Source organism: Hevea brasiliensis, chromosome 17, assembly GCF_030052815.1.
Source record: "Hevea brasiliensis isolate MT/VB/25A 57/8 chromosome 17, ASM3005281v1, whole genome shotgun sequence".
NCBI lineage: Eukaryota > Viridiplantae > Streptophyta > Magnoliopsida > Malpighiales > Euphorbiaceae > Hevea > Hevea brasiliensis.
In genome coordinates, this window is record NC_079509.1 from 10850735 (window position 1) to 10873880 (window position 23146).

The 23146-nt window shown below is 37.0% G+C and overlaps 1 protein-coding gene and 1 long non-coding RNA gene across 2 annotated transcripts; one reads left to right on the plus strand and one right to left on the minus strand.

Moving 5' to 3' along the window:
* The first annotated feature begins 1161 nt into the window (after positions 1 to 1161).
* On the plus strand, positions 1162 to 22056 carry LOC110635682 (probable LRR receptor-like serine/threonine-protein kinase At1g74360). The gene is made up of 4 exons (XM_021785111.2): positions 1162 to 1540; positions 1785 to 6041; positions 6536 to 6851; positions 21370 to 22056. Exons 1-2 carry the CDS (start codon positions 1477 to 1479, stop codon positions 5021 to 5023), a joined length of 3303 nt encoding a protein of 1100 aa, XP_021640803.2. The 5' UTR covers positions 1162 to 1476; the 3' UTR covers positions 5024 to 6041; positions 6536 to 6851; positions 21370 to 22056.
* On the minus strand, positions 7364 to 8418 carry LOC131175369 (uncharacterized). Its single transcript, XR_009145495.1, has 2 exons — positions 8079 to 8418; positions 7364 to 7505 (listed from the first exon to the last, which is right to left on the minus strand). It is a non-coding gene; the product is annotated as an uncharacterized LOC131175369 (long non-coding RNA).
* Positions 22057 to 23146: the final 1090 nt, after the last annotated feature.

Sequence of the window (23146 nt, forward strand, 5' to 3'; positions counted from 1 at the left end):
GCAAAGGAGACAAAAGTGCTCTAACGTTGACGATGTTGCCTTCTTGGATTAATGTAAGAAACCAAAACCCTTCCACCCCTTGCCTTCCATGGCCGAAACTTCGTCGCAGAAGACTGGACTTAAATTTCACATGATCACATTTTATTATAATTAAAAAAAAAAAATTGTTGGGCAAGAAACCACCACGTACAAGATGGGCAATTATCTTTAAACTGTATGTTTCAAAGAAATTAAGAATTCAAAGATTTAAATTTTTAATATTATATATTTATTATATTATATAGCAGCCATAAAATGATATTAAAATTTGTGTTAAATTGATTTGACGAAAATAGTGTTAAAAAATTATTATTATTATTATTATTATTATTTGGTTCGCTCAAGTTTGGGCTATGTATTCCAGTCACGAGATAGTCATGTTCTTCATCCAACACTTAAATGTTACGTCGGTTCCATCTTCCCCATAAATGTTTTATACTAATTTTTTAGAAATAATTTATTAATATTAATGCATGTAATTTAATTTAAGATATTTTTAATTATAAATATTATATAATTTTTTAAATTATCATATTTATTTTATGAAAAAATTTTAAATATAATGAAAATATTAAAAATAAAAATAAAAATTAATTAATTTTTTAATTTGAGAAGTAAATTTCATATGCTTTATAAGAAAAAAATAAAAATATTGGGTATATTTAATAATTCTTTTTATTTTTTGTATTATCTGATATATATATATATATATTTATTTATTTATATTCAAAATCTAAATATTGTAATTCTAATGAAATCCTCGATACTATCAAAAAATTAATACTAAGCATTATATCAATTAATGCGAATTCTAAACTTTATGAAACATTATAATCGAAAATCTTACTAAATTTTCTTTTCTCAAATTCATTGTTTGAATTATTATTTATTTATAAAATAATAATAATAATTGAAAAATGTAAGGTTGCTCCTGGCTTGGCATTGGCATATTTGGGTCAAACCCATGGCCGAAACAGACGTGAACCGGTCAACAAGGGCGGCTCACTGGCCCATGATTTGCTCCAAAGCCTCTTCCTTCTTTCCCACCACTAAACTGCACATCATATTCCATCACAAAATCAAAGCTCCACAACTGTTTCACGACAAGACGCCATTACATTAATTAATCAATATTACATCACCTTGTTTGCGAATTTATTTACAAAAATTTAAAAGAAAAAGAAAAAGAAATAGAGGAAGCAAACATATCTTTCAAGTTTGGGTTGCTCTAACTGCAGGCCTTGTACCTCAACGACATTCGAGTGCCTTCAATTTTAACATATTTTTGTATGTTTATAGCTCCATTTGCTTGTAGCCCACTATTATTCTTGATGGGATTGTAAAGCAGGAACAGTAATATTCTCTATCCACGACAACAAGAACAAAGAACATATATACAAGAAGAAGAAGAAGGAAGGTGGTTTATCAAGATTGATCATGCCAGAAGACGAAACCGATTTCTCCCATGCTGTATTCTTCGTCTTCTTAATCTTGATTACAGGTACCATTCTATGGTATTTTTTTTAGATTTCTTTTCCTTATTTTTATTTCCTCCTGTTAGATGATGATTTTATAGTTTTTAAATTTGTTGGTTTTAATATTACTAATGTTGTTACCAGTTTCCAATGATAACTTCTTTTTTAGAATCCCAAACTCCCTGAAAATTTTGTGGGAATCTTAGTTTCACTCTTCGAGGAAGATTCTGTTAACTGGGATCTTGGTTTTTGTTATTTAAATTGTTGCAGGTACAGTGGTTGCCGGAGATTCTCTAGACACAGACAGGAAAGTCCTGCTGAACCTCAAGTCATTTCTGGAAGAGAAGAACCCAATAAACCGAGGACAATACTCACAATGGGATCAGCTCAACACAAACCCCTGCAACTGGTCTGGAATCATTTGCACGGATGATGGCTCTGGCTCAAGGGTTACTGGCATCAACCTTACAAACAACAACATTTCTGGAGACTCGTATAACAACTTCTCTTTGCTGACTGCTCTTTCTCACCTCGATCTTTCTCAAAACTATATCAGGGGTTCAATTCCTAATGACTTGAGCAACTGCCAAAACTTGGTTTATCTCAATCTCTCACACAATATGCTGGATGGGGAGCTCAACCTGACTGGATTGAGTAATTTGCAAACTCTGGACTTGTCTGTGAATAGGATTTTCGGGGAAATTCAGACCAGCTTTCGAGCAATTTGTAACAAGTTGGTTGTGGCAAATATTTCGGCAAATAATTTCACCGGTAGGATTGATAATTGCTTTGATGGCTGCTCGAGTTTGCAGCACCTTGATTTGAGCTCGAATTTTTTCAGTGGGGGGACATGGAGTGGTTTTTCGAGGCTCAAGGAATTTTCAGTATCTGAGAATTTTCTTAGTGGAGAAGTTATGGGGTCAAGTATTGCCGAGAATTGTAGTCTGGAAATTTTCGACCTGTCAGAAAACAATTTCACTGGTCAGTTTCCAAAGGAGATCTCGAATTGTAGGAATTTGAAAATTTTGAATGCGTGGGGAAACAAATTCACTGGACAAATTCCATCTGAGATAGGATCGATTTCTGGTCTTGAAGCTTTGTTCTTGGGAAACAACAGTTTTTCTCCGGTGATTCCAGTGTCTCTTTTGAACTTGAGTAGTTTGGCTTTTTTGGATTTGAGCAGAAACAATTTTGGAGGTAATATACAGCAGATTTTTGGGAGATTCAAACAGGTGAAGTTTCTGGTATTACACGGAAATTCATATACTGGTGGCTTACATTCTTCGGGTATTCTCAGGCTACCCAATGTTGTTCGATTAGACTTGAGCTACAACAATTTCTCAGGTCCATTACCTGTTGAAATCTCTCAAATGCCAAGCTTGAAATACTTGATCCTTGCTTATAATCAGTTCAATAGCAGCATACCTCAAGATTATGGAAAATTGGCAAAACTCCAAGCTCTTGATCTATCCTTCAACAGCCTGATTGGATCTATACCAACTTCACTTGGAAACTTGAGTTCACTCTTGTGGTTAATGCTTGCCAACAATTCTCTAACAGGTGAAATTCCTCGAGAACTGGGAAACTGCGGCAGCTTGTTGTGGTTAAACCTTGCCAACAACAAGCTTTCTGGGAATATCCCAGCTGAACTGGTGAACATGGGCAGCAATCCCGCACCAACGTTCCAGTCAAATCAGCAGAATGAAGGCATAATCGCTGGGTCTGGAGAGTGTTTAGCAATGAAGAGATGGATTCCAGCAGACTATCCTCCATTCAGTTTTGTATATACCATCCTCACACGTAAGAGTTGCAGAAGCATATGGGATAGGATACTTAGAGGGTTTGGCCTTTTCCCTGTGTGTGCTGCAGGCTCTACAGTGAGAACGCTTTCAATCTCAGGTTATCTTCAACTAAGCGGAAACCAGCTTTCTGGTGTGGTCCCTCAAAACATTGGCAAGATGAAGAGCTTCAGTTTATTGCATTTGGGTTCCAATGAGATTAATGGGACAATCCCTCCACAGATTGGACAGTTGCCACTTGTAGTGCTAAACCTCAGCAAGAATGGATTTTCTGGTGAAATTCCAAATCAAATTGGGAATATCAGATGCTTACAGAATCTTGATTTGTCTTACAACAATATCTCTGGCACCTTTCCTGTAATCTTGAACGACTTGAATGAGCTTAGCAAGTTCAATATCTCATACAATCCATTGATTTCTGGTGTTATCCCATCAACTGGACAATTGGCTACTTTTGAAAAAGATTCTTACTTTGGTGATCCACTCTTGGTCCTTCCAAAATTTATCAACGATTCATCGGATTTCCCACCCAAAGATAGGAAGACTGACCTCAATAGGAGAGACCATATAAGGTGGGCTGGACTTTTGGCGTCCTTAACACTGATTCTAGCTTTCTTAGTCTGCGGAGTTCTGCCAATTGTAGTGTGGATTTTAGGGAAAAGTCCACCAGAATCACCCGCATATCTCTTGCAAGAAACCAAATACCGGCATGACTTGGCATCAAGTTCAGGCGGCTCATCTCCATGGTTGTCAGATACGATTAAGGTCATCCGTTTGGACAAAACAACATTCACTCATGCTGACATTTTGAAGGCAACAGGTAATTTTTCAGAGAGCAGAATCATTGGGAAGGGAGGATTTGGAACGGTGTATCGAGGTTTATTGCCTGATGGAATACAAGTAGCAGTTAAGAAGCTGCAAAGGGAAGGTACTGAAGCTGAAAGAGAGTTTCGAGCTGAAATGGAAGTCCTAAGTGGGAATGGCTTTGGCTGGCCACATCCAAATCTTGTAACACTTTATGGGTGGTGCCTTGATGGTTCAGAGAAAATATTGGTTTATGAGTACATGGAAGGTGGAAGCTTGGAGGATCTTGTATCGGATAGAATGAGGCTAACATGGAGGAGACGTATTGATATAGCGATAGATGTAGCGCAAGCATTAGTATTTCTGCACCATGAGTGCTATCCTGCAATTGTGCACCGTGATGTCAAGGCTAGTAATGTTCTGCTAGACAAAGATGGTAAGGCAAGAGTCACAGATTTTGGACTAGCAAGATTTGTTGATGCTGGAGATAGCCATGTGAGCACAATAGTGGCTGGCACGATTGGGTATGTTGCACCAGAATATGGGCAAACTTGGCAAGCTACTACAAAAGGTGACGTATACAGCTTTGGGGTATTGACAATGGAACTGGCAACAGGAAGGCGAGCTGTGGACGGTGGGGAAGAATGTCTGGTAGAATGGGCTAGACGGGTACTGGGAAATGTGCAAAATGAAGTAGGCAGAGCAGTGATACCAGTTATGCTTTTGGGGTCTGGATTAGCAGAGGGAGCAGTGGAGATGTGTGAGTTACTGAGGATTGGAATAAGATGCACTGCAGAGGCACCCCAGGCTAGACCAAACATGAAGGAGGTAGTAGCTATGCTGATAAAGATTTCAGGCACCAGGAGGGATTTCATTTATGGCTCTTCTCCTCCTCCCTTATTCTAATTTAATGTTCAGATGGAAAGAAAAGTGTCCATAGGTTGTTAAATTATTTCCACACAGATATATATAGTAGACAGATTTTCGTTTATCTGATCATTCTTCTTGTAAACAAGCATTTTTCATTCACAGAATTGAAAAGAGATATATATATATATATATATTTTTTAATGTTTTTGCAATGATTCTATGCAATCTGTAGGGAAGAATTACTCGCTGAGATTCTATTTATTTTTGATGTTATTAAAAGAGTGCTTTGAACTTCTTTCTTGATGTGGGTAAGCACAATCTGCTTCTAATTTTTGACATTTTTTAGGCATTTACTTTCTCAATGTGGAGGGTGTTTTTCTGTCTTATCTGTCATTTTCTCTCCTGGCAGTATTTTGCTTCCTTACTGATAGTCTTGAAAGTGCATGTCAAAATTCTTGTTGGATTGAGAGTGTGTCTTACTTTAGGGTTTCAGTGACAGATTGTGTACTTGTTTCACCTTGTTTACCAATCTTTAAGTACCATTTTCTTGGTTTCAGTCTAAATTAATTGCTCTTAAATTTGAGCTTGTTATTGTGCTTTGTATCTGTTATTGCCTTAACCATCACAAAACTGGTTTACTGCAATAGTCTACTCCACTGACTTGAAAGCTTTCTCACTAACATTTTAGTCGACAACATTGGCAAATTTTATACTGCTAGATAATTGTGCTTGTTTTTCTATATTCCAGTTTTGAAATATGCTTTTTGGAAGTATGCTGTGGTGTTTAGGCTTTCTTGGACAACAGTGTGGCATTGAGGACTGACAAGTTTAAATCAGGATAGTCCAAAGAGCATATAATTGATAGAGAAATGACAAGTTTAAATCAGGATAGTCCAAAGAGGATATAATTGATAGAGAAATGGCTGATTTGAGGGGAGTAAATATTATGTCAGTGGAGGCTGCTGTTCAAAAAGAGCTGGCTCATAGGAGGAAGGTGGCCATGTTGCAATAACCATCCAATTCCAACTTCTGCAGAGATCATAGACCAATGGAGGTGGGAATTCACATACTAAGTATGAAAATTGCTGCTTGTTACTAATTATAAAGATGGGCCTATTTGTTTATATCTCACTCACATAGGATTACTGATATGATTTTTAATTAACAATGAAGGCAAATGGGATCGCATTAAGTCCTTAATAACTTTGTTTAGTGACTAGATTATGGTAGATGGTTCATAATCTTTCTGATTTGATAATTTTCCATATCCTAAAATGCTAGTTTTTATTGTGTTGTTTTTACATGTTGTGGCTGCTAATCTTGCAACAATACACTTGCTTTTGGATGGTTTAATAAATATAAATGGTCATATGAAGTAGGAAAGAATCATTTTGTTCAGAATACAGGCGTCTCATTTGAATCTGTGAAACTAAAATTATCACAAGGTTTTTATTCTTTTTGTTTTGAATGCTTCTTAGCTGGATTGATGAACCAATGTAACAGTATAGTTCTTAGCCAGTGTCTTATGAACTATATTGTCACTTGCAGGTGCAATCTTCAAGTCATAGCACATGGTCAAATTCAGGTTCAACTCCTAGGTTTCCGGAATAAAACAGCAAGCACTAACAAACAGCCTTGAGTTCTTGACAACTCCAAGTTCAGATCCTAGTCCAAATACTATGCCAAGGTCAAATTCAGGATCAACTCATAGGCATTCCGGAATAAAACGAAATGCAGTAACAAGCAGCATTGAATTCCTGACAGCTCCACAGCCACAAGAACTACAGAATCGGATGGATCTTTTTTTACAAGTTTTGCCAAGTACCCTGTTCTTGTTATTTTTGTTGCAAGCAGCACAAAAAAGGTAAAAAGCCGCAGCTGAAGTTTGGTGAGGAAGTGTAGGTTGTTTCAGACAAAGAAGTGGAGAAAACTCACATTTCATTAATTCAATATATATGCATATATAGCATTACAAAAGGAGCATCAGTCATCACACGTTTAGTTACTGTTTATATCAGCTTTTCTACCTAAAAACAGAGAGCCATTGTCACGACCCAACCTATGGGCCGGACCGACACTAGGACCTGGGCCAGCCTAAAGCCCCCGAGGCCCGTAGTAAGCCTAACTGTTCATTAATCCAACTCTAAGGCCCATTTGGGCCCAATATCAAGAAAACAAACGGACAGAGTCCGGCCATAAAATGGACTTTCCAACGGGGAGTTTTCGACTCACCCGACCTGTAAACATAATAAATACTCAATTGGGGAGCTCAGCTCACCCTCCACATACTCATATCCTCATAAAAATAAATGGGAGCTCAGCTCCCTCATCCAATCCATCAAACATGCATATCATTATACGTTTACAGGTCCAACATGATAATAATATTACAGACCATAATCAAATAAATACTTCTAACACATGCGGAAATTCTAGGAGTAAATAAAATTACACAAATATTGATAAACAACCTGCGAAGGAGAAAAGCAGGTTAACCAAAATAAAATCCTCCTGTAGCCTGAAAAAAATATTGAACAGGAGTGAGCGTTCGACTCAGAGAGTAAAATATCAATTTTAACCATAATCTCTATAACTATCTAAAACTAATGCACCCTGTAGAGTGAAATGTAACATCAATATCATTTTCACATCATAACATCAAAAAGGTAATTTGGAGCACTCACGCACCCTGTAGCATCAATCATAACATATGGGAGCTGATCCCTATCTGACTCTCTTAAATCCAACTGGTGCCGTGAAGAACTCAAGCCGGACTTTCGCTTAATAAACCAAATCGAGAGTCCCAGCGAAGAACTCAAGCCGTGACTACCCCTCGAAGGATCGGGTCCCAGCGAAGAACTCAAGCCATGACTACCCGTCCTATCCATAGTCCACACCACATCACACGCACGCCAACGCACACACACTGCTCCAAATTACCACAACAACATCATCGCACTTTAACAGTTATCAATGCATCATAAATCGTGCCTAAAGTTTAACTACATAAATATATGCATATAAGTGATGCATGGACATGCTGAACATATAATAATATCGAAATTACAATTAAAATTAATATTTTACTCACAGACTTGACGACAATCACTGTGGCGGCTGGGCGGAGGAAGAAGGCTGTCCCGGCTCACCTGACAATTATATTACATTTATTTAATACAATCTGACTCAATACAAACAAAGAAAAAGACCAATACGTCCTAAGTCGTGCCGAAAATCCGGCAGAGTCTCCCCTATACCTAGGACCTACCCAACCTGCAAAAGGGCTCAAAATACACTTCTATACTCACAATCCATATATCCACAGCTCAATCATATCACATAGCCCCTCCTGGGCCCATCAAATCAATCATCCATCACAATATGTAAAATTTCAATTTAGTCCTTATAATTGATCATTTTTGCAAAAACTGCTCAAATAAGCTCTAAAAATTATAAAACTCTGCCCCGTGGTCCTTAGAAATATTACTAAGCTATTGCAAAAAGAATCGTAATTTTCTAAGCTACCACGAATATTTTATGAATTTTTAATCCTATTTAAGCACTAGAAAATTACGAAAAAGCAAGGTTCGGGTTTACCTTTGCCGATTCCGATTTCGGGAACGCGCTCGGGATGCCTGACAATGGTGGGGTAGCCAAAACCTCGATCCAATTCGGAGACTTTTCGGTGGTGATGCTGTAGGAAATTCACAGATCCGGACAACTGTCGAATTTTCGCGAATTGAGGATACCTACACGAAGCCCAATAATAATATATAAAAAATCAGGGGTGTTACAGCCATATTTTGTCACACCTTACCCCTCTGTAAGGCATCACATGATCCCGTAGAATACCTAATGAACTACCGCACTTCACCTACCGATAACTCATTAAGTACCCTACAAGGGATTTTAAAACAATTTTCCTATTTTTGATAAGTGGTGAGCATTTCTAATAAGTGTTTAAAACATTTAGTTGAAATTAAAACTAATTAATATTTTTGGCCATTTTAGTTTTTCGCAAATTTTATAAAAATTTTGTGAGTTTCCTCGTATTTTGAGAAAACCGTTCTTCGAATACCTGTAAAAAGTACTTCTAAAAGTTTTTCTCAACCACTACTTCAGTTTCACAATCAACTCAATCAATTTCTCAAGATTCACAAGTTCAATAATTCTCAAAATACTGTCAATCAATATCATTCATATTTCATTAAAAACAAAACAATTTGTACACAACCTTACAAATTTATATCAAAAGAAATACAAACTAAACTTTATTACAAACTTTATACAAATTTGTGTATAAGCTGCTCAAGACCCATTTTTACATGTCCATACATTTATGTGCAATATATACATCAAAAGAAGTATTCTGATTAGGGTATAAATTATACAGAAGGCTTCAAGTGATGACTTCACACACCTCGTGCTCGATCTGCTGCTCCTCTAGTCTCTGTATCTGCGGCAAAGAATAAAGCTATCGTTGAGTACTAGGACTCAGTGGTGCAAAATATACTAAAATAATCTTTATGCAAAACTTAAAGCACATTCATTCAAAAATTTGGCTAAACATGAAAATTAAATACAATCATGCATTGTGAGATTTTACATGTAAACCAAGTTCATTTCAAAGTATCAAAACACATTTCATAAAACCCACGGTTAGATCACGCCATTGAAACAAATAGAATCTCAATAGCCGGAGGCTAAAGAGAAATCACATCACAAGGCTAGCTAGCTCAAATATATGGATATCCATTCACATCCTCTTCTCTTGGCACACCTCAACACTTCTCCAGAGAAGGAATCAAAATTCGAAACTAATTACCCCACTAGTCGTGCTAGTGAGGTGTTCAAATATATGGTCATGACACTGTGGTTTCAAAACTTATCTTAACAATTTGCTAAACATTGTCATTTCGAATATACACAGTAACTTTCACAATTTAAATCAAACATCATAAGAATGTCATAATCCAATATTTCACATGATTCAAAACAGTATGTAAAAGATGATTATAAAAGTATCGTTGTGCACAAACCTCAAACGAGTCGCTGTTGGCCTTGACTCGACTCCTCGGAGTTCTGTCGGTATTCTTTTCCTGAAACACGAAATTTTCCAATGTTTCAGTACTAAAACTTAAAATAAATCCAAAATAAACTTAACTTCACATTTACCTAGCTCTAACGTGTTAAATTCGACGTTCTCGAAATTTTGTGTTTCGGGTTACTATTCACTATACTATTCAAGTCAAATTATTGACTTTCTAAGGCTTAATGGGTATGGGAACTCTAACTTCACCCACATACCACATTTTGGTCACCAAACTTGTTGGTTTTGGTCATTTGTTTAAAGCTTAGGTCATTTTTGCAAACTTGCCAATTTTAGGTTTTGTTTCTCAGAAGTTGTACTGTTCCATTGGACGATCTACTGTTGGAATTTGACAAAACTTCCTTCATAGAAAATGTTCCTTATTGTCTTAAGTGTATTCTCATTTTTGGATCACCCCAATCGGAGTTTTGTAGCTCAAGTTATGGCCAAAATAAGTTTACTGTTCACATGTACTATTCATACTGAGATTTTAGTGCTGGCAGATTTTTGGTCCAAATTTTGTTAATAATTTGACCAAGTTAAGTTCATAATTTGGTCTCACTTTCTTCATATGAAATGTTGTACTATGTCTTAGGTTTCCATCGGTTCAAGAATCGCCTAAATCCGAGTTTTCTAGAGAGAGTTATAGCCATCCAAACATTGCTGCTCAATGAAAATTCTGCAGAATCTCAGTACAGTAATTTAATTTTGCTCAATGATTTTGAAAGGGTTAATAGCCTAATTTGGGTTGGTGTTCTTCATGAAAGTTTTAGGTATATATCATATCTAATTGCTGGTAAAATTTCAGGTCAATTTGACCTACCTAGCTCGAGTTATGACCAAATGAACAGTTACTGTTCATTTGGTCAGTTTAGTGAATTTGCATCCTGCAATCAATCCACTTTGGTCAATTGTTTCACCAAGTTTTGGTCAGTTTTTGGCCATGGTTCCTTGATGAAAATTGTGCTCTTTTATGTCTATTTTCATCTCCAATTGGTGGCATATCAATTGGACTTGTAAAATTTGAGTTTTGGTCCTTCAAAGTGGGTTTGGTCATGCTGCCAACAGCATGACCATTGACCTACGAATTTGATTTTTATTCCAACAATTCCCACACAACTTATTTGGTCATAATTGACCATTATTTCACTTCACAATAAGTCCAACATGCCATTTATGCATTTTTCCCAAAATTTGGTTCACAACCCTAGCATTTAAAACCCTAACTCATCAATTTCACTACTTTGTTGCAATTAATCACACTTAATGGTTTTAATACTAATCATTCAACCAAGAAAGGTTTCTAAACTCATTCAAATGTATCATATCCATGCAAATCATATTCCTCTCAAGCTGCCCAAAATTTCAGTTTAATTCTTCCCCCATATTTGTTTCATTTAAATCAAGTTCTAAGCTCACTTTCAACCATCACATGTGCATTTGAATGGATAAATGAAGAGTTTAGCATACTAACCTTAGGTGAACCTTAAATCTTCACTTTTTGTTCTTCTTCTTCCTTCTTCTTGCTTTCTTATGCTTCTTCTATACTCTTTAAGATGCAATAATGAAATTCATGTGGAGAATTTTAGGGAAAGCATGTTTAATTTAGGGTTTCAAAAGCTTGGTTAGACTTATCCATGGTGGAAGATGAAATAAGTGAGAGGGAAGAGTGAGTCACGTTTTTCCTTTTGAAGATGATGAATTTAATTTTTTTTTTCTTTTGTTTCTTTTATTTATTCTGCTATGGAAGACCATAAATATCAAATTTAATAAATATTTAATAAATTTGTTTATGACATCATTAATGATGTCATCAACTTTGACTTTTCCAACCTCTTTCCTTTTCTTTTTTTTTTTTTTCTATTTATTTCTCTATTAGTTCTTTAATTTTATTTTCGATTCCGAAATTTTCTTTTCTCCGATTTTAATTGACAGTTAGGTCAGGAGTCAGCTCTCGGGGTCAATTGACCAAATTGCCCCTCGTAAGTTCATCGGTTTGCAAATAATCCAATATTTCTTAGGCTCACGACCTAATTATTTGACGGCTTAACAGTTCTTTTCGTGGTTTTCTCTTTTCCACTTTGTGTTCATAAGGGTCCTAAGGGGCGGCGTCACTTTTACGGTTGAAATTTGAGTTTAAAGCGACTTGTGATCATTCCGAGGAGGTCACTCATCGCTGTGACTCTCGGCTCGTTTAACCTCTTATGTTCTGTTTTTCTTATTTATAGTTAACTAATTAAACATTACTAATTATTTGTGTTTATGGCTTCTCAAGTTGTCTTAAATGTGGCTCTAATCTCCTTAATTGTCCGGACCGACACCGGTCACCTGAACAGTGAAATATACTAGGCTATGCAACGGGGTGTTACAATTCTCCCCCCCTTAAATAAATTTCGTCTCGAAATTTTTACCTGGTATCAATCTTTGAACAGCTGTGGGTGTTGTCTCCTCATGTCCTCCTCTCGTTCCCAAGTAGCTTCTTGGCCCGAATGATGGTTCCACAGCACTTTTACCAACGGTATCTGCTTGTTAAAGTATGCTTCACCTCATATGCCAGAATCTCTATGGGTTCTTCTTCATATGTGAGGTCTGGATTCACTTCAATTTCCTCTACTGGTAGTATATGAGATGGGTCTGATCGATACCTCCTCAACATAGACACATGGAAGACATTATGTATCTTCTCTAACTCTGGAGGTAGTGCTAACCGATAAGCCAAAGGACCCACTCTTTTCAGAACCTCATATGACCCTATGAAACGAGGACTTAGTTTCCCCTTTCTGCCAAATCTCATAATCCTCTTCCAAGGAGAAACTTTGAGGAAAACTCTGTCACCCACTGCATACTGAACATCTCTTCTCTTCAGATCAATGTAGGACTTCTGACGGTCTGATGCAGTCTTAAGTCAACCTCTAATCACCCTAATCTTCTCTTCAGTCTGTTGAACAATTTCGGGTCCAATCATCTTTCTTTCACCCATGTCATCCCAACACAACGGGGTTCTACATTTTCTGCCATACAAAGCTTCATATGGAGGCATCCCAATGCTTGATTGGTAGCTGTTGTTGTAAGCAAACTTAATCAAAGGCAAGTGTGTATCCCAACTGCCTTCATATTCAATCACACAAGCCCGTAGCATGTCCTCCAAGATCTGAATTACCCTCTCAGACTGGCCATCTATCTGTGGGTGGAATGCAGTACTGAAGTTCAATCTAGTTCCTAGGGCTCTTTGAAGACTACCCCAGAATCTAGAAGTGAACCTAGGATCTGCATGCGTCGATGGATCTGGCACTCCATGCGATCTCACAATCTCATCAATGTATAACTTGGCCAATTTTTCTAAAGCGTAGTCCATCCGGATGGCGGAAAATGAGCGGACTTAGTTAGTGCGACAATGACCCATATCTTGCATCATGACTCTTACGTGTCCTCGGAAGTCCCATTACAAAATCCATTGTTATCCTTTCCCATTTCCATTACGCATTGGTAGTGGATGTAACAACCCGATTGGTACTTGATGCTCTGCCATTACTTGCTGACAAGGAATGCATTAGGAAACACACTCAGCCACATCTCTTGACATACCCATCCACAAGTAATGCTCCTTTAGCCCCTATACATTTTTGTGCCACGGGTGCATGGTAAAGGAGACTCATGTGCTTCCTTCAAAATGATCGCCTCAAATCAACATCATTAGGAACACATATTACGCCACAGTGTAACGATGAAACCATCATCTCGATTGAGAATTACGGTTTCTTGCCTGTCGGACTTCTTCCATCAACCGATACTTCGATCATTACGGCGACCATTCTTATCGATCAATCAACATTGGCTGTACATGCCATGCAACTGCTGTCAGCCCCTCATCATTAATCTCTAAACTGGCATGTAATGATCTCAACTCATGTACCAAAGACAAAGGAGTAACTCGTAGACTTGCCATAGTCTTGCGACTTAAGGCGTCAGCCACAACATTAGCTTTCCTTGGCTGATAGTCTATCAGACAATCATAGTCTTTTATTAACTCTAACCATCTCCTCTGTCTCAAATTCAGCTCTTTCTGGGTGCCCAAATACTTCAAACTCTTATGATCTGTGTAGATATAACATTTCTCCCCATACAAATAATGTCTCCAGATCTTAAGAGCAAACACTATAGCTGCAAGCTCCAAATCATGTGTTGGATAATTCCTCTCATGCGGTTTTAGCTGGCGTGATGCATAGGCAATGACATTTCGATCTTGCATCAATACACAGCCTAACCAATTGTGAAGCATCACTATATCTTGTATATTCTTTACGGAGTAGGTAAAGTCGGGTGAGCTTGATCAAACATTTCTTCAATTCATCAAAACTCTGTTGGCATTTATCCGTCCACTGAAATTTTACATCTTTTCTAAGCAGCTTGGTCAATGGAGATGCCAACATGGAGAATCCCTTCACAAATCGACGGTAGTATCCAGCTAAACCCAAAAAACTACGAATTTCTGTGACATTTCTTGGTGGCCTCCAATTAAGGACAGCTTCAATCTTACTTGGATCTACCTTAATACCCTCTTCTGATACTACATGCCCCAAGAAAGATATTTCCTTCAGCCAAAATTCACACTTCGATAATTTGGCATATAGCTGTTTCTCCCTCAAAGTCTGCAGTACAATCCGTAGATGTCTATCATGCTCTTCTGCATTCCTCGAATAGACCAAAATATCATCAATGAATACCACAACAAAGCGGTGAGGTATGGTGCGAAGATAGTGTTCATCGATTCATAAAAGCGTAGGAGCATTTGTTAACCGAATGGCATGACTAGGAATTCATAATGGCCATAGCGGGTTACGAAGCGATTTTAGAAATACTTTGCTCTTGTACTTTCAGCTGATAATAACCTGATCTCAGGTCAATTTTGGAGAACACAGCTGCACCCCTCAACTGATCAAACAAGTCATCAATACGGGGTAATGGATATCTGTTCTTTATTGTCACCTTATTTAACTGTCGATAATCAATGCATAACCGGAGAGTGCCATCCTTCTTCTTTACAAACAACACTGGCGCTCCCCAAGGTGACACACTAGGGCGAATAAAGCCCTTGTCAAGCAACTCTTGTAATTGTATTTTTAACTCTTTCAATTCTGCAGGTGCCATTCTATATGGCGTTATGGAAATTGGGTCCACACCAGGCATAACATCAATCTCAAACTGCACCTCTCTTTCTGGAGGTAATCCTGGCAATTCATCAGGAAACACATCCGGAAAATCACATACAGTAGGGATGTCCCTTAGTGCTGGACTCCCCACTTGGGTGTCTATAACATGTGCTAAGTATGCTTCACACCCCTTTCTGATCATTCTTCTGGCTAATGCAGTCGAAATGATGTTTGATGGCAGTAAATGCCTCTCCCCGTGTATTACCACATCACCGTATAAAGGGAGACCAAAAGTGTATCTTGATCTGATCAATCATGACGTGATGCCTGGCTAACCAATCCATACCCAAGATGATATCATACTCTCTGAAGGGCATTTCAATCAAGTCGGACAGGAAAACATGTCTTTGGATCACCAAAGGACAGTCTCTATAAATCATTGACCGGACCTCTTGTCCTAAAGGACTAGTTGCTAGCACTTCAAAACCCATTTGCACACATGGAGCAGCAAGTGAAGCCCGACTATGCTAGCACTAACATATGAATGGGTTGAACCGGATCAAACAATAAAAATACATATTGACCGAGAGATAGAGAATGTACGGCTACCACATCGAAGTCTCGGCTTCTTCTCATTTGTTTCATTGCGTAGATTGCAGTTGAAGCACTTCCTTGTCTTGATTGACCAAGCGTGCCACTTTGCTGAAGCGGTGCCTCTACCTCTGCCTCTTCCTCCGCCCTTGTGTGAACCTCTAGGAGCGGGACTGCGAATAGATGCCTCGGCGATGGTAGGAGCTGGACCATATCTCGGAGCACTAGTACAATCTTTAGCCATATGGCCTTTGCCTCCACAGTTAAAACAGGCTCCGGTGGCCCAATAGCATTCCCCTATGAATCTTGCCACAAGTCTCACGGCGGGCGAATGTGAACCCTGCAGCTGACTAGACTGAAGGGGTCTCGACCGGAAAAATCTGCCTCTGCCAAATCGCCACCTCGACCCTGCTTTGGGTCCACTAAACTTCTTTTTCTTTCGGAGTAGCACGAGAACTCTGCTCAACTGATTTTTCCATCTTGTCTTTTTCTATTTTGTCAACTTTTTCCTTCACCGGGTTTGCTTACGCTTCAACTCTCTCAATTCAAGTGCTTGAGACATAAGCTCGAGAAGTTCTTGTGTCGAAATCCTACAACTTGCATCCGTATGCTGGGGCTTCAAACCCGTTTCAAATCTCTTGCACCTTGCCTTACTGGTAGTAAGGAGACTCTCCGCATAGTGACTCAGGCAGGAGAACTCCCTCTCATACTCCGCCACTGAACGAAATCCTAGTTTTAAGCTCAAAAATTCTTGCGATTTCGATCAACATATGCATCCAGGATGTATTTCTGTCTAAACTCTCGATGAAGTCATCCCAGTCGACCGGTGGTTACGCTTGCCGTGGGGATGGTCTTCCACCAATCATATGCATCCCCTTGCAGTAGCAACATAGAATATTCAAACTTCAACTCATCTGGGCAGTGCAATTTCTTAAACACTCTGTCCATTCTTTCAAGCCATTGCTCTGCCTCTAAAGGGTCCACAGTACCCTTAAATTCTGCAGACCCCATACTTCAATAATTTATCATATTGTCCGGTGGAGCGGTGGTTGTGCCACAGTGGTTGGGGTGGAGCTTGAGCGGGCATACTGACCATTTGTTGAAACATCGCGACCATCTGCTTTGTGAATCAGGCAGAAGCTGCGGCATTTGTGGGTCTTTGTGACCCACTAACATTACGCAAAGTGGGGCTTCCCCTTGTGCCTCGGCTTCAGCAATTTGCTCAAGCGGCGATCCCCTTCTTCCATTTGATCGAAGTTAGGGTATCTCCTGAACAAGTAACACATGGAGATTTCCTTCCGTTAGTTCATATTCATGATGTAATGCACTGTATGTAACAATTATGGACATTGAGCAGTTGTACTTAACAAAGAAAAGACACAAATTCACGATTTAAAACATAATTCAAAAACTTGCTCTGATACCACTAAAACATGTCACACCTTACCCCTCTGTAAGGCATCACATGATCGTAGAATACCTAATGAACTACCGCACTTCACCTACCGATAACTCATTAAGTACCCTACTAGGGATTTTAAAACAATTTTACTATTTTTGATAAGTGGTGAGCATTTCTAATAAGTGTTTAAAACATTTAGTTGAAATTAAAACTAATTTATATTTTTGGCGATTTTAGTTTTCGCAAATTTTATAAAAATTTTGTGAGTTTCCTCTGTATTTTGAGAAAACCGTTCTTGAATACTGTAAAAGCACTTCTAAAAGTTTTTCTCAACCACTACTTGATTTCACAATCAACTCAATCAATTTCTCAAGATTCACAAGTTCAATAATTCTCAAAATCATCAATCAATATCATTCATATTTCATTAAAAACAAAACAATTTGTACACAACCTTACAAATTTATATCAAAAGAAATACAAACTAAACTTTATTACAAACTTCATACAAATTTGTGTACAAGCTGCTCAAGACCCATTTTTACATGTCCATACATTTATGTGCAATATATACATCAAAAGAAGTATTTAGAGTTAGTGTATAAATTATACATTAAGGCTTCAAGCTGATGACTTCACACACCTCAGCAGCTCAGTCTGCTGCTCCTCTAGTCTCTGTATCTGCGACAGCAATAAAAGCTATCGCTGAGTACTAGGACTCAGTGGTGCAAAATATACTAAAATAATCTTTATGCAAAACTTAAAGCACATTCATTCAAAAATTTGGCTAAACATGAAAATTAAATACAATCATGCATTGTGAGATTTTACATGTAAACCAAGTTCATTTCAAAGTATCAAAACACATTTCATAAAACCCACAGTTAGATCACGCCATTCGAAACAAATAGAATCTCAATAGCCAGAGGCTAAAGAGAAATCACATCACAAGGCTAGCTAGCTCAAATATATGGATATCCATTCACATCCTCTTCTACTGGCACACCTCAACACTTCTCCAGAGAAGGAATCAAAATTCGAAACTAATTACCCCCACTAGTCGTGCTAGTGAGGTGTTCAAATATATGGTCATGACACTGTGGTTTCAAAACTTATCTTAACAATTTGCTAAACATTGTCATTTCGAATATACACAGTAACTTTCACAATTTAAATCAAACATCATAAGAATGTCATAATCCAATATTTCACATTATTCAAAACAGTATGTAAAAGATGATTATAAAAAGTATACGTTGTGCACAAACCTCAAACGAGTCGCCTGTTGGCCTTGACTCGACTCCTCGGGTTCTGTCCCGGTATTCTTTTCCACTGAAACACGAAATTTTCCAATGTTTCAGTACTAAAACTTAAAATAAATCCAAAATAAACTTAACTTCACATTTACCTAGCTCTAACGTGTTAAATTCGACGTTCTCGAAATTTTGTGTTTCGGGTTACTATTCACTATACTATTCAAGTCAAATTATTGACTTTCTAAGGCTTAATGGGTATGGGAACTCTAACTTCACCCACATACCACATTTTGGTCACCAAACTTGTTGGTTTTGGTCATTTGTTTAAAGCTTAGGTCATTTTGGCAAAATTGCCAATTTTCGGTTTTGGTTCTCCGAAGTTGTACTGTTCCATTGGTCGATCTACTGTTGGAATTTGACAAAACTTCCTTCATAGAAAATGTTCCTTATTGTCTTAAGTGTATTCTCATTTTTGGATCACCCCAATCGGAGTTTTGTAGCTCAAGTTATGGCCAAAATAAGTTTACTGTTCACATGTACTGTTCATACTGAGATTTTAGTGCTGGCAGATTTTTGGTCCAAATTTTGTTACTAATTTGACCAAGTTAAGTTCATAATTTGGTCTCACTTTCTTCATATGAAATGTTGTACTATGTCTTAGGTTTCCATCGGTTCAAGAATCGCCTAAATCCGAGTTTTCTAGAGAGAGTTATAGCCATCCAAACATTGCTGCTCAATGAAAATTATGCAGAATCTCAGTACAGTAATTTAATTTTGCTCAATGATTTTGAAAGGGTTAATGGCCTAATTTGGGTTGGTGTTCTTCATGAAAGTTTTAGGTCTATATCATATCTAATTGCTGGTAAAATTTCAGGTCAATTTGACCTACCTAGCTCGAGTTATGACCAAATAAACAGTTACTGTTCATTTGGTCAGTTTAGTGCAGTGGCAGCCTGCAATCAATCCACTTTGGTCAATTGTTTCACCAAGTTTTGGTCAGTTTTTGGCCATGGTTCCTTAATGAAAATTGTGCTCTTTTATGTCTATTTTCATCTCCAATTGGTGGCATATCAATTGGACTTGTAAAATTTGAGTTTTGGTCCTTCAAAGTGGGTTTGGTCATGCTGCCAACAGCATGACCATTGACCTACGAATTTGATTTTTATTCCAACAATTCCCACACAACTTATTTGGTCATAATTGACCATTATTTCACTTCACAATAAGTCCAACATGCCATTTATGCATTTTTCCCAAAATTTGGTTCACAACCCTAGCATTTAAAACCCTAACTCATCAATTTCACTACTTTGTTGCAATTAATCACACTTAATGGTTTTAATACTAATCATTCAACCAAGAAAGGTTTCTAAACTCATTCAAATGTATCATATCCATGCAAATCATATTCCTCTCAAGCTGCCCAAAATTTCAGTTTAATTCTTCCCCCATATTTGTTTCATTTAAATCAAGTTCTAAGCTCACTTTCAACCATCACATGTGCATTTGAATGGATAAATGAAGAGTTTAGCATACTAACCTTAGGTGAACCTTAAATCTTCACTTTTTGTTCTTCTTCTTCCTTCTTCTTGCTTTCTTATGCTTCTTCTATACTCTTCAAGATGCAATAATGAAATTCATGTGGAGAATTTTAGGGAAAGCATGTTTAATTTAGGGTTTCAAAAGCTTGGTTAGACTTATCCATGGTGGAAGATGAAATAAGTGAGAGGGAAGAGTGAGTCACGTTTTTCCTTTTGAAGATGATGAATTTAATTTTTTTTTTCTTTTGTTTCTTTTATTTATTCTGCTATGGAAGACCATAAATATCAAATTTAATAAATATTTAATAAATTTGTTTATGACATCATTAATGATGTCATCAACTTTGACTTTTCCAACCTCTTTCCTTTTCTTTTTTTTTTTCTATTTATTTCTCTATTAGTTCTTTAATTTTATTCTCGATTCCGAAATTTTCTTTTCTCCGATTTTAATTGACAGTTAGGTCAGGAGTCAGCTCTCGGGGTCAATTGACCAAATTGCCCCTCGCCGGTTCATCCCGGTTTGCAAATAATCCAATATTTCTTCCGGCTCCCTGACCTAATTATTTGACTGGCTTAACAGTTCTTTTTCGTGGTTTTCTCTTTTCCACTGTGTTCATAAGGGTCCTAAGGACGGCAGCGTCACTTTTTACGGTTCGGAATTTGAGTTTAAAATGACTTCGCAGTCGTTCCCGAGGAGGTCACTTATCGCTATAACTCTCGGCTCGTTTAACCTCTTATGTTCTGTTTTTCTTATTTATAGTTAACTAATTAAACATTACTAATTATTTGTGTTTATGGCTTCTTAAGTTGTCTTAAATGTGGCTCTAATCTCCTTAATTGTCCGGACCGACACCGGTCACCTGAACAGTGAAATATACTAGGCTATGCAACGGGGTGTTACATATTTGGCCATACTTAGCCATACTTCCAAAACCAAAAAACTAGACAAAGTACATTAATGAAAATAATATAATTTCTGCATAATGTAATAGCAAAAATGTCAGAACTATCATCACTCCTCCTTTGCATTTTTACTGGAAATGCCAAGGCTGCTCCTTAATATTTCAAATCTTGCTTTGGACGGGCTGTTTGTCAAAACATCTGCAATTTGATCTGCTAAACCACAATGAACTAGCTTGACTTCTTCATCCTTTTCTACTTCTCTGATGAAGTGGTATTTAATCTTGATATGCTTGGTTTTTGATGCATGCATTTTATATCATCATTTAGGTATAATTTTTGCACATAATTTACCCTTGTTCATATCTATTACTATAGATAGTAGCATATATTTAGTCAATTTTATAATTTTACACTTCTTAATTTAATTTTTGAAATTTATTTGTTTTGTAGGTTAAATTTGAAGAAATTTGGTGTATTTTGATCAGAGCAGCCATTTGTAAGAAAATAGAGTTGAATTGCAAAAATTTTGAAGTTGAGTTAAAAAGGCCGAAAGTGACACAACCTGCGATACAGCTTGTGTCACAGATTGTGTCGATTGTCAGATATGCAGTTTTTCTCGGGCAGCAGGTTTCACAACCCGCGACACAACCCGCAACACAACCGATTCAGCTTGTGTCGTTTTACTGAAACTTGCTGACGTGGCATTTTCGTTCCCCTGATTTAATACATCACTTTCTCTATAATCTTCTACCTTTTTACCCATTCTAGGGCAGACCTCTGAACCATATAAAAGCTCCTTTATCTCTTTCTTTCCATAGGGAGAAAAAGGAAAAAGAGAGAGAGATTTTTGATAAGAAAGAAGGAGAGGAAGAGGAGCAAGGGAATCATTTTTTGCAGCAGCAGCAGAGGCCATTTTCTGCAATTCTCCAGCAGCTAATCCTTCATCATTTTATTGGGTTTTTCTATTCCTTAGCTTAGATTTTCATTATTTCTTCATTTCTACACTTGGATTTGTCTTGAAACCATGATTTGTGAGTAGATATTTGAGATTCTAGAGATGGGTTTGTAAATATTATTTTGTATTGTGGTTTTGAACTGATTTAGTCATTTAAATGAGATTTGTTGCATTTTGATTTATTGCTTGTGAGCTTGTTGCCTTGCTTGATGAATGGGCTCTCATTAAGTTAAGTTTTAATACTTGGCAGATGGACTGAAAAGTGAATGTTTGGGATAGATAATTTTGCAATAAACTTAGTTTTCTTGGTGTTAGAGATAAGCTAAGCGGATTAAGGGGACTTTTCAAAATCAATTAGAGCTTTAATTGGGTTTTTGTTAGGTTTGAAATACCGTGAAAACAGGGTTTGATTTAATGAATACCAATTTTGAAATGCTTGAAAGAGGTTTCAAAGAACTAAGAATTGATTTCCCTCAAAATTGAAATTCTCATGTGTTTGTCTAAATTGGGGATAAATCACATGCAAATAATATTGAAAACCCTATCTCTAGAATCACTTTAATTTTTATTGAATTTAGATTAATTCCTCCAAATTTCATAAATAGCAATTTCAATTTAAATTTTGGTAATCTAGTTTAATTAATTTAGTTAATTATTTGATTTAGCTTAAACTCCTCAAATACCAATCTTAAATTTTAAATTTTATTTTATATTTTTAAATTTTACCATTCTAATTAGCTTATCCTTTTATTTCTAATTTAAGCATAATTCTCTATTGGAACGATATTATTTTTAAAACTATACTACTGTGACCCGTGCACTTGCGAAAGCTACTTCACAGCTAGCACCCTACCAAGTTTTTGGCGCCGTTGCCGGGGAATTGTTTGTTTTTAAGTTGGATTTTAATTATTTTAAGCTGATTAGAATTTTTATTTTCTTTTATTTTCACTGTTGTTCCTTGTGTTTTTCAGGTACTTTTCTTGTTTATGAGATAATCGAAAAGCACAAGTGATACTGAATTGTTGTTCAACCTTGAAATTGAAAAATTCTGTCGAGCCAACAAAAAGGAATACAAGAGAAGAAAGGAAGCAGAAAAAGAAGAACAATAAAGATTTGAGCAAGAGGAGACAATTGAAAATATGGAGAATCAAAATAGAGCTATTGGTGGAGATAATGGAGGAAATGAGCAAAATAGACAGAATGAAGTTGTTAATCAAAATGATCCTCAGAGAAGATCCATGTTAGATTATGCTTTTCCTAGATGTGCAGATG

Excerpts from the sequence above, each read along its gene's own strand:
- LOC110635682 (XM_021785111.2), top strand. The coding sequence starts at position 1,477 with ATGCCAGAAGACGAAACCGATTTCTCCCATGCTGTATTCTTCGTCTTC. Across the intron at positions 1,541-1,784 it reads CTTCTTAATCTTGATTACAG|GTACAGTGGTTGCCGGAGAT; the intron begins GTACCATTCTAT and ends AAATTGTTGCAG.